The 17,906-nt window shown below is 42.8% G+C and overlaps 1 protein-coding gene across 2 annotated transcripts in view; it reads left to right on the top strand.

The window, feature by feature from the left end:
• LOC128698229 (serine/threonine-protein kinase SBK1-like) overlaps window positions 1-17,798 on the top strand; it is an 86,412-nt gene extending 68,614 nt beyond the window's left edge. For both annotated transcript variants that reach the window (XM_070098545.1, XM_070098544.1), the window contains exons 3-4: window positions 6,152-6,712; window positions 7,236-17,798. In XM_070098545.1, the coding sequence (XP_069954646.1) occupies window positions 6,152-6,712; window positions 7,236-8,408 (1,734 nt within the window). In that variant the 3' untranslated portion in view covers window positions 8,409-17,798. The remainder of the gene's footprint in view (window positions 1-6,151; window positions 6,713-7,235) is intronic.
• The last annotated feature ends 108 nt before the right edge of the window (window positions 17,799-17,906 follow it).

The following is a 17,906-nucleotide window of genomic DNA, read 5'->3' as shown; positions in this document are numbered from 1 at the left end:
TCCTTCAGTACTTTGGTCTACCAGGTCTACCATGGTCTCCTTCAGTACTTTGGTCTACCAGGTCTACCATGGTCTCCTTCAGTACTTTGGTCTACCAGGTCTACCATGGTCTCCTTCAGTACTTTGGTCTACCAGGTCTACCATGGTCTCCTTCAGTACTTTGGTCTACCAGGTCTACCATGGTCTATTTATGAAGTTTTGATTTTATATTTACATTGTTAGACTGCTGAAGTCTCGTGGCTCAGGGTCTGACACTGCTGAAGTCTCGTAGCTCAGGGTCTGACACTGCTGAAGTCTCGTGGCTCAGGGTCTGACACTGCTGAAGTCTCGTGGCTCAGGGTCTGACACTGCTGAAGTCTCGTGGCTCAGGGTCTGACACTGCTGAAGTCTCGTGGCTCAGGGTCTGACACTGCTGAAGTCTCGTGGCTCAGGGTCTGACACTGCTGAAGTCTCGTGGCTCAGGGTCTGACACTGCTGAAGTCTCGTGGCTCAGGGGCTGACACTGCTGAAGTCTCGTGGCTCAGGGTCTGACACTGCTGAAGTCTCGTGGCTCAGGGTCTGACACTGCTGAAGTCTCGTGGCTCAGGGTCTGACACTGCTGAAGTCTCGTGGCTCAGGGTCTGACACTGCTGAAGTCTCGTGGCTCAGGGTCTGACACTGCTGAAGTCTCGTGGCTCTGGGTCTGACACTGCTGAAGTCTCGTGGCTCAGGGTCTGACACTGCTGAAGTCTCGTGGCTCAGGGTCTGACACTGCTGAAGTCTCGTGGCTCAGGGTCTGACACTGCTGAAGTCTCGTGGCTCAGGGTCTGACACTGCTGAAGTCTCGTGGCTCAGGGGCTGACACTGCTGAAGTCTCGTAGCTCAGGGGCTGACACTGCTGAAGTCTCGTAGCTCAGGGTCTGACACTGCTGAAGTCTCGTGGCTCAGGGGCTGACACTGCTGAAGTCTCGTGGCTCAGGGGCTGACACTGCTGAAGTCTCGTGGCTCAGGGGCTGACACAGCTGAAGTCTCGTGGCTCAGGGTCTGACACTGCTGAAGTCTCGTAGCTCAGGGGCTGACACTGCTGAAGTCTCGTGGCTCAGGGGCTGACACTGCTGAAGTCTCGTGGCTCAGGGGCTGACACTGCTGAAGTCTCGTGGCTCAGGGGCTGACACAGCTGAAGTCTCCCAGCTCAGGGTCTGACACTGCTGAAGTCTCGTAGCTCAGGGGCTGACACTGCTGAAGTCTCGTGGCTCAGGGGCTGACACTGCTGAAGTCTCGTAGCTCAGGGGCTGACACTGCTGAAGTCTCGTGGCTCAGGGGCTGACACTGCTGAAGTCTCGTGGCTCAGAGGCTGACACTGATGAAGTCTCGTGGCTCAGGGGCTGACACTGCTGAAGTCTCGTGGCTCAGGGGCTGACACTGCTTAAGTCTCGTGGCTCAGGGGCTGACACTGCTGAAGTCTCCCAGCTCAGGGTCTGACACTGCTGAAGTCTCGTAGCTCAGGGGCTAACACTGCTGAAGTCTCGTGGCTCAGGGGCTGACACTGCTGAAGTCTCGTGGCTCAGGGGCTGACACTGCTGAAGTCTCCCAGCTCAAGGCTGGCATATATCAACACCTTGCATGAGCACCAGCCTAAGTGATGGAATTTTACAGGGAAAAATTAGCTAGCTTTTGTTCCCACTGTGCAACTAACATACAGAACAGTGTAGCAGCACACTGCTGATGTTCCCACTGTGCAACTAACATACAGAACGGTGTAGCAGCACACTGCTGATGTTCCCACTGTGCAACTAACATACAGAACTGTGTAGCAGCACACTGCTGATGTTCCCACTGTGCAACTAACATACAGAACAGTTTAGCAGCACACTGCTGATGTTCCCACTGTGCAACTAACATACAGAACAGTTTAGCAGCACACTGCTGATGTTCCCACTGTGCAACTAACATACAGAACAGTTTAGCAGCACACTGCTGATGTTCCCACTGTGCAACTAACATACAGAACAGTGTAGCAGCACACTGCTGATGTTCCCACTGTGCAACTAACATACAGAACAGTGTAACAGCACACTGCTGATGTTCCCACTGTGCAACTAACATACAGAACAGTGTAGCAGCACACTGGTGATGTTCCCACTGTGCAACTAACATACAGAACAGTTTAGCAGCACACTGCTGATGTTCCCACTGTGCAACTAACATACAGAACAGTGTAGCAGCACACTGCTGATGTTCCCACTGTGCAACTAACATACAGAACAGTGTAGCAGCACACTGCTGATGTTCCCACTGTGCAACTAACATACAGAACAGTGTAGCAGCACACTGGTGATGTTCCCATTGTGCAACTAACATACAGAACAGTGTAGCAGCACACTGGTGATGTTCCCACTGTGCAACTAACATACAGAACAGTGTAGCAGCACACTGGTGATCTTCCCACTGTGCAACTAACATACAGAACAGTGTAGCAGCACACTGGTGATGTTCCCACTGTGCAACTAACATACAGAACAGTGTAGCAGCACACTGCTGATGTTCCCACTGTGCAACTAACATACAGAACAGTGTAGCAGCACACTGGTGATGTTCCCACTGTGCAACTAACATACAGAACAGTGTAGCAGCACACTGGTGACGTTCCCACTGTGCAACTAACATACAGAACAGTGTAGCAGCACACTGGTGATGTTCCCACTGTGCAACTAACATACAGAACAGTGTAGCAGCACACTGCTGATGTTCCCACTGTGCAACTAACATACAGAACAGTGTAGCAGCACACTGGTGATGTTCCCATTGTGCAACTAACATACAGAACAGTGTAGCAGCACACTGCTGATGTTCCCACTGTGCAACTAACATACAGAACAGTGTAGCAGCACACTGGTGATGTTCCCACTGTGCAACTAACATACAGAACAGTGTAGCAGCACACTGGTGATCTTCCCACTGTGCAACTAACATACAGAACAGTGTAGCAGCACACTGGTGATCTTCCCACTGTGCAACTAACATACAGAACAGTGTAGCAGCACACTGGTGATGTTCCCATTGTGCAACTAACATACAGAACAGTGTAGCAGCACACTGCTGATGTTCCCACTGTGCAACTAACATACAGAACAGTGTAGCAGCACACTGGTGATGTTCCCACTGTGCAACTAACATACAGAACAGTGTAGCAGCACACTGGTGATCTTCCCACTGTGCAACTAACATACAGAACAGTGTAGCAGCACACTGGTGATGTTCCCACTGTGCAACTAACATACAGAACAGTGTAGCAGCACACTGCTGATGTTCCCATTGTGCAACTAACATACAGAACAGTGTAGCAGCACACTGGTGATGTTCCCACTGTGCAACTAACATACAGAACAGTGTAGCAGCACACTGCTGATGTTCCCACTGTGCAACTAACATACAGAACAGTGTAGCAGCACACTGGTGATGTTCCCATTGTGCAACTAACATACAGAACAGTGTAGCAGCACACTGGTGATGTTCCCACTGTGCAACTAACATACAGAACAGTGTAGCAGCACACTGGTGATGTTCCCACTGTGCAACTAACATACAGAACAGTGTAGCAGCACACTGGTGATGTTCCCACTGTGCAACTAACATACAGAACAGTGTAGCAGCACACTGCTGATGTTCCCACTGTGCAACTAACATACAGAACAGTGTAGCAGCACACTGGTGATGTTCCCACTGTGCAACTAACATACAGAACAGTGTAGCAGCACACTGCTGATGTTCCCACTGTGCAACTAACATACAGAACAGTGTAGCAGCACACTGGTGATGTTCCCACTGTGCAACTAACATACAGAACAGTGTAGAAGCACACTGCTGATGTTCCCACTGTGCAACTAACATACAGAACAGTGTAGCAGCACACTGCTGATGTTCCCACTGTGCAACTAACATACAGAACAGTGTAGCAGCACACTGCTGATGTTCCCACTGTGCAGCTAACATACAGAACAGTGTAGCAGCACACTGTTGGTGTTGCCACTACATAACTATCATATAGAATAGTGTAGCAACACACTGTTGGAGTTTCTGTGCAACTATCATATAGAATAGCGCAGCAACATACTACTGATATATCCAGTTTTGTTAAATTTAAACGAGTTTCCGTACTCTGATGGTTCATGTGATAGATCTGTTCACTAAGTGATGTTTCTGCCATCCTCCTGTTATATTCCTTCTAGTGTATACTTGGTCACTTTTCTATAACTGGTAATCTCGATCGATACAATTTACTCTTGAGAAATCTTTTTCAAAAAGGAAAATAGGACAAAAATTTAGGATTGGGACACAAAAGAATTAGGCAGGAGTAGAGTGTACGTAGTCTGTGTTGAATGCTGATGATGGCCCGCTTTCACTTGGTCCAGGTGGGCCAGTGACCCACACCTCAGGAGGGCCACTGATTGAAACTTATGTTAGGGGGCAGTGCATGACCAATATATTAGGAGGCCACTGCATGGCCCATATATTAAGGAGCCACTGCATGGCCCATATATCAGAAGTGCCACTGCATGGCCCACTATTGATTGCCACCTCCGCCAGCTTTGGCCCGGGCCACGCGCGGATTTCTGCACGGCAAAAATGAGACGGAAGAGAGAAAGAAGAGGGAAAAGAGAGTGAGATAGATAGAGAGAGAGAGAGAGAGAGAGAGAGAGAGAGAGAGAGAGAGAGAAAGAAGAAAAAAGAGAGGGGAGTAGAGGAGGAGGTGGAGGAGGAGAAGGACCCAGAAATAGAGATGAGAGAGAAGGAAGGAAAGAAAGAGGAGAGAGAATGATGAGAGAGACTTCCAAAGGGAAAGAGAGAGAGAGAGAGAGAGAGAGAGAGAGAGAGAGAGAGAGAGAGAGAGAGAGAGAGAGAGAGAGAGAGAGGAGAAAGGAGACGGAGGGACAAGAGTGGGTAAAGGTGTGACTTAGGTAAAAAAAAAAAAATAGGCTGGAGGCGGTGAAGGGAGCAACGGACGTGTGAGCATAGGTCTAGCGGCCTAAAGTTTCACAAAAAAATAATAGATAAATAGGAACCACAGGTACACTACCTTTGATATTGTATCCCTGTGTCGTCACTGACCCAGTAGGACACCTGAGTACTACATAGGTCAGTGGAAAAGCATTAGGCACACAACCACAAAGGATCTGGATGCAATTCCAGGTATCTTAACGCCTGCTGCCCATGTCCACCTAACAGTAAATAGGTACCCAGGAGTCCGCTGTTATGAGTGGCATCGTAAGGGAGAGGACTTGAGGCCACCAATGGAAATAAGCTTTCCTTGATTATTCTGGGTTAGTAATTCTCTAGGCTACAGAAAACAACCAAGGTAGACTACTCTTGAAAGAAATCGTCAAGGCTTCAAGGCTCTAATACGCAATAATCTTCAAAAGATTTTAATTTCGACCAAGCTAATTGGAACTTTGACGGCAAACTGGACTCCAGCGACTTCACAAAGGTTGTCTATGATTGCTTTATAATGCAGTTTGTGACAGAACAAACAACTTAGAGATAATAATCTGCTTGACTTGATTCTAACAAGAAAATCCTCGTATATAATCCGTAAATTACCGATGAGATTGGCACAAGTAACCATAATATTACATGTAAGGATAGTTAATAAGGATAATGCAGTGAACGTCCCTGTTTGTTTCCTCTCGGTCACTAAAATGGACTTCGGGAACGAGTCCCAGAATGGTGGGACTCGAACCTACGGTAGGGAAGTGTCATTACGAGTTCATGAGTCATGACTTAGAGGACCCTTGGCCCGTGTAGAATGAAATTACCTGACTAATGCATTTATGAATAAAGATCTTGTATAACTATGGGCTATCTGCGTGCACAACCAAATGTAACGCATCTCTGTACACACATTGTATCATGTCACTCATCTCTGTACAAGCATTGTATCATGTCACTTTACAAACATTGTATATTGTATCATGCCACTCGTTTCCGTACAAACATTGCATCATGTAACTTATCTCTGTACATTGTATCATGTCACTCTGTACAAACATTGTATTATGCTGAAATAAATGTATGTCATGTTTGCTAGCGAAGAGATCTGCCGTCATGACATATTTCTCAATGTTGAACAAGCTGACTTACTGCCCAGGCTTAACGTTAAGAGTTTACTTTCCAGATCCAGCTGGAAGATGAATACGAGGTTCTTCACGTGATCCAGGAAGGCTGGAGGGGCCGCCTCTTGCTGGTGGAACACCGTAGGACTCGACACGAGGTGGTGCTGAAGGCCATGCACAAAGATTCCACCTCCCGCCTTGATTTCTTCCGTGAGTTCCACTACAACTACTACCTCAGCCCCCACCTCAACATCCTCAATGCCTATGACGTGGCTTTCGAAGCGGGCGAGTACTATGTCTTCGCCCAAGAGTACGCCCCCTTCGGAGACCTGACGACCAACTTGTGCGACATGGGCTTAGGTGAGATTAACACCAAGAGAATCGCTCTCCAGCTAGCCTCCGCTCTGGACTTCATGCACTCCAAGGACTTAGTGCATCGAGACATGAACATGGACAATATCTTGATCTTCAAGAGCGACTTCAGTCACGTCAAGCTCTGCGACTTCGGGTCCACGCGCAAGAAGGGGACGCTATTGAAGAAGCGGACGGTGTGGCTGCCTTACGCACCCCCGGAGATTGTGGATGCTGTACAGAACGAAGGTTTCCACGCAGATACCTCACAGGTAAGTTTTCCTATTTATTACGATTGATTTCAAATGTAGTTTATGACAGAACAAACAACTTAGAGGTGATAATCTGCTTGACTTGACTCTAACAAGGAAATTCTAGTAAATAATCTAGAGATCACCGATGAGACAGGCACAAGTGACCACAATATTACATTTAAGTGCAGTTAATAAGGATAATGCATGAAAATTTGTTGCTACTCAAAATGTGTTTTTCAGTTTCCACATTCTTAATCTCATACTCGCTTTAGTGAATTGGTTTATGTATATTTAAATTTTATATTTTCTTGTACACTATTATGCATTGCATTATTCATAAAAAGCATTCTTTGCTAGTTTTAAAATATGTAATAAATTTTATTTCAGTTATCCTATTTATTTTACTGTAAATAATATTGAATATTGTGTGTCTGAGAAGATTGCAACTTTGTCACTCCTTGACTCTGTATTCACAGACCCGTTTAAGCCCTGGAGAGTGTTAACATCTCTTCATTAGCCTTAACGTGACCTCTTTCCGCAGGATGTGTGGCAACTGGGCATCCTCATCTACGTGCTGCTGACAGGTCAGCTGCCGTGGCAGAAGGCGGATCTGACGGACCCCAACTACTCTGAGTACATTAACTGGCGTAAGCGTCGAACGCTGCGTACGCCCAAGAGGTTTACAAACTTCACTTCAAGGCTCCTGAGGATGTTCAAGCGTCTCCTGGAGCCTAAACCAGAGAAGCGGGCGTCGGCGCGTGAAGTGTACAAGTACATGGACGATAAATGGCTCCTTAAACTGCCGAGACGTGATATTGGAGACGTAGATGGTCAGAGTGTTTGCTACTCGACCTTCTCTGCGCACTCTTGTCCCAAGGAGAAGGACAGAGTGCTGCGGACGTTGAAAGCGCATGGGATAGAGACCACAGTGGATCGCATTGCTAAAAGGCAGCGGATACACGAGTGGCTGGAACGCTCTTTGTCGTCCCGAAATCTCGAGGACGAAGAGCGAAGCAAAGATGATCCACTGCAGATTGAATGTAACGGAGATAAAGAGCCTCAAGCAAGACGCATAAGACGGCCTTTGCACTCTTCACAAGAACAAAGACAGAAAGCAGAGGCGATGCGGAAGCAGTACGAAGAATTGACTGCAATGACAATTAAGCTCGTACAAGCAAAAGCCACCAAGCAACACTCAGAGACCAACCCTATCTCTTCTCAAGACAGACTGAGGAACGGCCACCTCCATCAATCTCAACAGCCCCCACACACTCATGACCAAACTCTCTCATCCTCTAGTGGTGCCAAAGCCTCGCCTGTCCAAGATATCGTCTCGCAACACCAAAGGCGTGATAGTAGCCCTTGTATTGTCAAGCGAAACTCATCGCGAAAAGCAAAGGGTAATTCAAACAGCCCACAACTCAGCAGACATGCTCAAAGTCCTGTCCGGACGTCAGCGGCTCCCAGGAGTCCACAAGTCAACAGAGTTTTACACAAGCACACGAACAGTCCTAGTCCCTCCAGGACGCAACACCAAGATGAGCCTCACTGGTCCAGCGATGCCACAGAATGCGGTTTCCAACTGCAGAGAAGCAAAACTGATTCTTTCTTCGTAACAGGATCCTCGCGGAGTCGAACTTCCCGACAGACGAGTCAAGAAACTGACACCTCAGACACGAGCGTGAACAGCCTACAACCCGTAGACTTATGCTAGCATCGTGGGAAGGCAGAGGCACTTCCCTACGCACTCTACACGTTGTCACTGGGGCACACTTGATCACAGGCGTTCAAGCATACATGTTCAAACATACACACACACACACACACACACACACACACACACACACACACACACACACACACACACACACACATACTGACAATGTCATACCCTCTGGTAAGAATCACTGATGTTCTTGAATCATAAATGGCACTATCATTCCCTCCCATGGATGCAGCTCAGTCTTCCGAAACCGAAGTAGTTACAATTGCGTCTCGCTGCATCGTTCAGCCAAAGAACCTCTCAGCATGAATCGTGATTTTTTTTTTAAATGAAGTGCGTCAAAACTAACCGAAAAGTTGTGATAAACAGTTGTAAGTTTTTTTCATGGATTGCGGGGGTCGAACCGAGGATTAGTATTTAGGCAGATAACTTGAAATTTCTTGTCTTGTGTTGGATCTCTTGCAATCAGTGACAACAATATTATGTCTCACCTTCATCTACCCGACCAACTGGGCGGTGGTTCGTACGTCAGTTTGCGTGCGGCCAGCAGTAACAGCCTGGTTGATCAGACCCTGATCCACCACGAGACATGGTCTCAGACCGAGCCGCGGGGGGCGTTGACCCCCGAAACCCTCTCCAGGTAAACACATCACCGTAAACTCTAAACCCTCCACCTCACTTTACAACGTACACAGCCTCTGCCGTGAAACTGTTCTAATGGTACTGTACCAAAGTTTGACACCGACATCCTTATGAATATTCAACCCAGGACAGCCTAACAAAGCCACGGTTTGGTATAGTTCCATTTTGGGTTTTCATATGATACGACACGACACCTTAAAATCTCGGGTACCTATTTACTGCTAGATGACGGGGTCAGCAGGTGTAAGGTGTAAGGTGTAAGTCACTCTGTCTGACTTTTTTGGGTTATCCTAGGTTCTCTACACATATGCTGCTATGTATGATAATTCTATGTAACTGTATTGTGTATACCTGAATAAATTTACTTACTTACTTACTTACTTACTAAGGTGACTTACCCATACGTCTCACCCAGCCCGAGAATCGAACCAGAACTCTCTCAGTTGTGAGCTGAAGGCTCTGCCACAACTTACAAACACACGATCCCACACCATATAAATATTTTGGGATATCTGTGTATCCACAAAACCCTAATTGATAATTCAAGGCAAGAAGTGTTGGAGGCCTTTCTCTGTCCGCTCACTGAGAGACAGACAAGCTTCCCACCACCGCCAAAGTAAATACAGTATTCTCTCCTTACACTGTCAGAGAAAAGCAACACTGTCAGCTGACTCTCCCCATACTGACACACTTCACTGCTGTTTCTTTAAAGTGCTGTGACAACTTTAGGCCTGAAATATCCAATTGCATTGCAGTTTTGTAAAGTTTAGTGTAAAGCAGCCCTTTGGCAAGACAGTGATGGAGTGAATGGTGAAAGTTTTTCTTTTTCGGGCCACCCTGCCTTGGTGGGAATCGGCCAGTGTTAATAAAAAAAATAAAACACTTTTATGAGTATTGAAAAGCAGAATGAACTCATCATAAATAAAAATATGATGGAACTTCAACGTAGAAAATTTGTAAAGCTTTGTACAGCGCCACTTAATGGATGGAAAAATAAAATTCAGAATAACTGAAAACGAAATTTGCTATGGGCTTTCATCTAATATACTTAATATACAAAATATATTCCAAAACAGCCGTTAAACCCAAAAGTGACTTAGTGTTGTGTGAAATGTGATTTGGGGTTAATGTAGGAGGCCATTAAGTTCCCTGGATTAAGTAAAAAAAAAGTGTTGGTTGGTATGGTAGAGATGGTGGGTTGTCTACTGGCTGGTTTGTTAATGGGTTTAAAGTCTATCGACTGCACGAGGGTCATTAAGGTTACATGTCGCCATTTTACCAACAAACAATATGCTCTACATATATACATACATACATACATACATACATACAGCGTGATGTCTACTAGGGGACGTTGGTTCGAGTCCACTTTAAGTGGATGTGAAAGTCGTACTGGAGACAGCTAATGTAAAAAAAAAAAACTTGCAGAAGCTCTTTGCAGAGTTGATAATGTTGCACACAGAGAGAAACGTTGTCCCGATAGTTGCTTGTTTAGCAACTCTCCTTCAGCCCTCAGTGTGCTGATGTAATATACTGCATTACTTGATGACACTGCAAAGATGTGCTCATCTTGCAACATTGCAATCTTCCAGATTATATATACTAGTCATATCTAAGTCAATATATTTTACATTGATATAAGAAATGTATATATATATATATATATATATATATATATATATATATAGTAGATAAACCCAAATTCTCTAGTCAAAGCACAAGAGAGTGATAATCGTGAGAAAAAAAGAAAGAGACAAAATCATTTTAATTTTTCAGAGTAATGGTCTTGCCATGATTATGTCAGTCTGGCGTGTGTCTACATTATGATCTCTATGATATAAGTGTGCTTCCATGACTCTGTCATTCTTGGCATGATGTTTCTTTACCGTTAAGTAATATATTTTTTAATTCCTCTGGTCACTGTCTCTTCGTGTAGTTTTTCAGTCTAGGGAAAGAATGAGGGAAATTGTGTTTTTTTTTTTATGTGAATATTGATAATTTTACAGTAGCAAGAAGAATGCTATATGTGTCTATTCATGCCAAGCTTAGTGAACTATCTCTACAAACACTTTGGCATTAAAGTTATCCGAGTGAAATCCCTGGAGGTCAGGTCACTTTGCCGTGGTCACTGTTGACTGGTACTTCATATGATCATTCCAGGTGAAGAGGACACATAACTTGGTACAGTGATACTGGTGCTAAGCCTGTTAATAGTGGCTTTACTTTCATATCTGCAACTTTCCTGCTCATGTTTCTCCCGAGTCTTGATCTTGTACAGAACATGAATCACTAGTCAAAGGAAAACATGTAGACTGGAGGCCACAAGTTATAAAAGAATATACAGTAGGGATATAACAAAGGCCTGGTTGCTAGGATAACACTGGTATGTCAGTTGAAGACTAAATATCTGGAAAAAAAGCAAGGTTAGGTTAGGTAAGATTCGTCAGGAAACAGGATATGTGTTTCCTTAGTCACACGATGACCCGCCATTGGAGCTCTTGGTCCAGTCACAATACCTGTAATTTCCAATCCTCGTCAGTTTTGAAAAAAAAACTTGTCTTGTACATGTATATATTTTATCAGTTAAGACTCTGGAGTTACAAGGTCATCTCATGCCCACCTCTCTCCTTCCCCCAGCAAATGAAAATTTATTTTTTTTTAATTTAATGTTTCATCCAAGCATTAGACCTCGTCCAGAATGGATGAGATGGTATATTGCTAAAAAAATTATAAACCTAAATTAAGTTTCAGAACCAGCTTTTATTGGGACAACAAAATCTGAATCACCTTTGTTTCTACTGAAAAAAAAATGTGTAAGATTCGTACCCAAGGGGCCATTTTTGTTACAAAAAAATCAGAAGGTACATCATAAACAATATCTTTCATATTTTGAAGAACCAATCAGCAATTCTTCTACAATAACAACTTTATTGATCATAATCATGCAAATCACTCATCCCACAAGCATCTGCTATGTACTAATAACTCCAAAGCATCCTTTGAAGTGTTTAGAAAAATACTAGCAACCTTTAAATATTTTGTCATTACAAAATCAAATTAGTTTTTGCTAAACCAGAGACCTTTAACCAAGCCATTAAGGCCACCAGAAGATGCTCCTGCTACTGGCTTGCATTTTCATGGAGTTCTAATGATAATCCTCTACGAGAAATTAGACATTTTTGCAACAACTGGGAATCTTTATTTGGAAACGTTTCACCAATAAGTGGCTTCCTCAGTCCGGTACAGACATGAGGGTGGAAAATGAGGAGTCTGAAGTAATCAGTCCCTCATCTTCCACCACTCAGCTCTGTATTGGACTGAGGAAGTCACTTGTTGGCAAAACATTTCCACAACAAAGATTCCCAAGTGTTGCAAAAGTGTCAGACTTTTATTATTATTTTAATCATGGAGGAGTGCTAAACCCGTAGGATTATACAGCGCATCGGGGGGGGGGGAAGTGATTGGAAGGTATTCAGGCTCAATTCAGGGAACCGGAACACAGATCCAATTCCCTAGATCAAGAGCCCCTCACCAGCGTCAATGAACCTCCCTCGAGGGGTCAAATTCTTTAACCTGTCGGTTTTCTAAACCAATTTTGATAACCCTCTACAGAGAGGAAAAGGTTGTCCCAATAGAAGCTTCTTTTGCAATTTTTTGTTGGCTACATATTGGTGTAAGAAGTTCCTGTGCATACACATGTGGTGTCTTGGCATGTTGCTCCATCAAACTGTTTTCTAATACTGTATTCTCATATCCAATATATTTCTGCATTCTTACTATCTTAACTAATTGTAAGTCTCCTGGCTATTCTTTCCTTAAATATGTCTAATTCTCGCGTAAAACAACTTTGTGTATATTGTACGGAGATGTTTTTATGTCTTGATAATATATATATATATATATATATATATATATATATATATATATATATATATATATATATATATATATATACATACACTTCTGTCAGAGGTGCCCTGATGCCAGTGAAAGGCTAACCTCTCTTTCTATGGGTTGAATCTGATTGCTTCATTCACCAGACACTCTATGACCCCAACAGTTTAGTAATCTCCAACCAAGGCTGAGTGATCCAAAGGGGAAAAAAAGGCCGTCTCTGTCATTCATTTAAACACTGTCTTTCCAGAAGTTAACTGACATCACCCTTCCAGAGTACAGGTGCTGCTTTTCCCACCTCCAGGACTCAAGTCCAGCTAACTGGTTTCCCTGAATCCCTTGGCGAGTGAGCAAGGTAACTTTTCTGATGGGATTCAGGGAAACTGGTTAACTGAACTCCAGTCCTGGAGGTGGGAAGGGCAGTGGCTGCACTGTGAAGGAAGAGTAATATTGCAGTCGAAAAGTAATTGACTGATATTGGCACACTGCTGGAAAGATGGTGATTGAATGAATAGATTTTTTTATTCTTCAAGTCACCCTACTTGGGTAGGATACACAGCGCTCTATCACCCTAGTGGGTTTAGTGCTTAGTTTTGATAATAATAATTGGCAGGATACAGCCGTTAAGTAAATATATATATATATATATATATATATATATATATATATATATATATATATATATATATATATATATATATATATAGGTTTTGTGTGCGAGGGGCTTGGACTTCCAGCAGGTATGCATGAGCGTGTTTGATAGGAGTGAATGGAGACAAATGGTTTGTAATACTTGACGTGCTGTTGGAGTGTGAGCAAAGTAACATTTATGAAGGGGTTCAGGGAAACCGGCAGGCCGGACTTGAGTCCTGGAGATGGGAAGTACAGTGCCTGCACTCTGAAGGAGGGGTGTTAATGTTGCAGTTTAAAAACTGTAGTGTAAAGCACCCTTCTGGCAAGACAGTGATGGAGTGAATGATGGTGAAAGTTTTTCTTTTTCGGGCCACCCTGCCTTGGTGGGAATCGGCCAGTGTGATAATAATAAATATATATATATATATATATATATATATATATATATATATATATATATATATATATATATATATATATATATATATATATATACATACATATATATCAGTAATTAGAATGTGGGGCAGAAGTTTGTGGTTATAGGAGGGTGGGGGCAGGTGGAAAGAGGAGTGATTGGTGGAATGATGAAGTAAAGGGCGTGATAAAAGAGAAAAAGGTAGCTTATGAGTGGTTTTTACAAAGCAGAAGTGTTATAAGAAAAGCAAAGTATATGGACAGTAAAAGAAAGATGAAGAGAGTGGTGAGAGAGTGCAAAAGGAGAGCAGATGATAGAGTGGGACAGGCACTGTCAAGAAATTTTAATGAAAATAAGAAAAAAATTTTGGAGTGAATTAAACAAGTTAAGAAAGCCTAGGGAAAGTATGGATTTGTCAGTTAAAAACAGAGTAGGGGAGTTAGTAGATGGGGAGAGGGAGGTATTAGGTAGATGGCGAGAATATTTTGAGGAACTTTTAAATGTTGAGGAAGAAAGGGAGGTGGTAATTTCATGCACTGGCCAGGGAGGTATACCATCTTTTAGGAGTGAAGAAGAGCAGAATGTAAGTGTGGGGGAGGTACGTGAGGCATTACGTAGAATGAAAGGGGGTAAAGCAGCTGGAACTGATGGGATCATGACAGAAATGTTAAAAGCAGGGGGGGATATAGTGTTGGAGTGGTTGGTACTTTTGTTTAATAAATGTATGAAAGAGGGGAAGGTACCTAGGGATTGGCGGAGAGCATGTATAGTCCCTTTATATAAAGGGAAAGGGGACAAAAGAGATTGCAAAAATTATAGAGGAATAAGTTTATTGAGTATACCAGGAAAAGTGTACGGTAGAGTTATAATTGAAAGAATTAGAGGTAAGACAGAATGTAGGATTGCGGATGAGCAAGGAGGCTTCAGAGTGGGTAGGGGATGTGTAGATCAAGTGTTTACATTGAAGCATATATGTGAACAGTATTTAGATAAAGGTAGGGAAGTTTTTATTGCATTTATGGGTTTAGAAAAGGAATATGATAGAGTGGATAGGGGAGCAGTGTGGCAGATGTTGCAAGTATATGGAATATGGAATAGGTGGTAAGATACTAAATGCTGTAAAGAGTTTTTATGAGGATAGTGAGGCTCAGGTTAGGGTGTGTAGAAGAGAGGGAGAATACTTCCCGGTAAAAGTAGGTCTTAGACAGGGATGTGTAATGTCACCATGGTTGTTTAATATATTTATAGATGGGGTTGTATTATTATTATAATCAAAAAGAAGCGCTAAGCCACAAGGGCTATACAGCAGATGGGGTTGTAAAAGAAGTAAATGCTAGGGTGTTCGGGAGAGGGGTGGGATTAAATTTTGGGGAATCAAATTCAAAATGGGAATTAACACAGTTACTTTTTGCTGATGATACTGTGCTTATGGGAGATACTAAAGAAAAATTGCAAAGGTTAGTGGATGAGTTTGGGAATGTGTGTAAAGGTAGAAAGTTGAAAGTGAACATAGAAAAGAGTAAGGTGATGAGGGTATCAAATGATTTAGATAAAGAAAAATTGGATATCAAACTGGGGAGGAGGAGTATGGAAGAAGTGAATGTTTTCAGATACTTGGGAGTTGACGTGTCGGCAGATGGATTTATGAAGGATGAGGTTAATCATAGAATTGATGAAGGAAAAAAGGTGAGTGGTGCATTGAGGTATATGTGGAGTCAAAAAACGTTATCTATGGAGGCAAAGAAGGGAATGTATGAAAGTATAGTAGTACCAACACTCTTATATGGGTGTGAAGCTTGGGTGGTAAATGCAGCAGTGAGGAGACGGTTGGAGGCAATGGAGATGTCCTGTCTAAGGGCAATGTGTGGTGTAAATATTATGCAGAAAATTCGGAGTGTGGAAATTAGGAAAAGGTGTGGAGTTAATAAAAGTATTAGTCAGAGGGCAGAAGAGGGGTTGTTGAGGTGGTTTGGTCATTTAGAGAGAATGAATCAAAGTAGAATGACATGGAAAGCATATAAATCTATAGGGGAAGGAAGGCGAGGTAGGGGTCGTCCTCGAAAGGGTTGGAGAGAGGGGGTAAAGGAGGTTTTGTGGGCAAGGGGCTTGGACTTCCAGCAAGCGCGCGTGAGCGTGTTAGATAGGAGTGAATGGAGACGAATGGTACTTGGGACCTGACGATCTGTTGGAGTGTGAGCAGGGTAATATTTAGTGAAGGGATTCAGGGAAACCGGTTATTTTTATATAGTCGGACTTGAGTCCTGAAAATGGGAAGTACAATGCCTGCACTTTAAAGGAGGGGTTTGGGATATTTATTGGCAGTTTGGAGGGATATGTTGTGTATCTTTATACGTATATGCTTCTAAACTGTTGTATTCTGAGTACTTCTGCAAAAACAGTGATTATGTGTGAGTGTGGTGAAAGTGTTGAATGATGAAAGCATTTTCTTTTTGGGGATTTTCTTTCTTTTTTGGGTCACCCTGCCTCGGTGGGAGACGGCCGACTTGTTAAAAAAAAAAAAAAAAAAAAAAAGTAATTACATTCTGGAGAAAGCTAAACCTGTAGGGAAATGTTAGACAATCAGATTCAATCCAAGGCATGGGAGGTCAGGTCCAATTCACTGGACCAAGAGCCCCACACCAGCATCAAGACACTTGCCTTGATGGGCATGGTTTGTGAGATGCCAGGTCATCCTACCCATCCCAAGACAAGGGCTGCCTATGTAGTTAGATTCTAGGTCAAATTCACTTCTAGATTACTGCTCTAGTTTATACTGTTCTCAAGTATTGTGTTTATACAACCTGTATTTTATCATTGTTGTTGTTATTAAATAGTATTATTATTGGAGGTATGAGTGTATGAGCACATATGAGAATATATTTTGTGTATTCTGTAAAATTTTATTCACATTATTAGTGCATACTCTATATTCAAAAATTAAACACGTAACTCTCACAGGTCACGAACTATTATATTCACAAGTAAGAGCTAAACCTTCATAGATCACAGAGTGCTGATGTTAATAAATTTAAACAATTACATGTAAACTGCCAATAATTCCATTGCTAAATCATAGCTACCAGTTTGCGGTGGAATTTGAATTTGAGATCCTGAATCCCCTTACCAGTCATAATATACTAAATACTGTATATTTAAATTCTTTATATTTTCTCATACAAGTGTAGGCAGACGAGTGTTGATCATATGCAATATGGGTTGTCTCAATATAATTGGGGTGTTGCTAAAAGAAAACAATTGCTAAACCCTAATGGGTCATCCAGCTCTAAGGGAAAGGTGCTCAAATTCTTCACAGGCCTGCACTGACATCAGTGCAGCCAACCCTGAAGGACAATTATAATTATGGGGAAGTGCTAAACTCTTAAGGGTTATACAGTGCCTGAGAAATGGGAGGCAATCAGGTTTAATCAAAGTAGAGGGTAGCTCCAATTTCCTAATCAAGAGCACTTCACAGGCATCAAGGCACCTCCTCTGATGGGATTTTAAGGGCAATATGTATTAAGGTGTAAATGAGATTTTTTTTTTTTTGGCTGAATGGAAAGTGTTTGGCAGGCTTAATATATTCATGGAAAGCACTAAACCCATAAGGGTCATCCAGCACTGCTAGGCCTATTAGTGGAAATGAAGGAAGCTTGAGATTAAACATTTATGACAGGGCTGAGGTGCTGTGATGTGTGTTGAAATATTTAAAAAAAAAAAATGAATTACACACTGGGCTGATGCAATCGTTACCAAAATAGTTTTGTATTTTCTTGTAAATAAATGTTTGAAAAACACATTCAATTCTCACTATCCTTGGACCTTCATAACGTATTTTTGAAGAGCAAACCAACAAACTACCAAATATTCCGGCATATATGCCGCACTTTTATTTTTCCCCAGTC

This window comes from Cherax quadricarinatus, chromosome 63, assembly GCF_038502225.1.
Source record: "Cherax quadricarinatus isolate ZL_2023a chromosome 63, ASM3850222v1, whole genome shotgun sequence".
Lineage (NCBI taxonomy): Eukaryota > Metazoa > Arthropoda > Malacostraca > Decapoda > Parastacidae > Cherax > Cherax quadricarinatus.
Note: the sequence above shows the minus strand (reverse complement) of the source record. Positions and strands in the feature narration are given on the sequence as shown.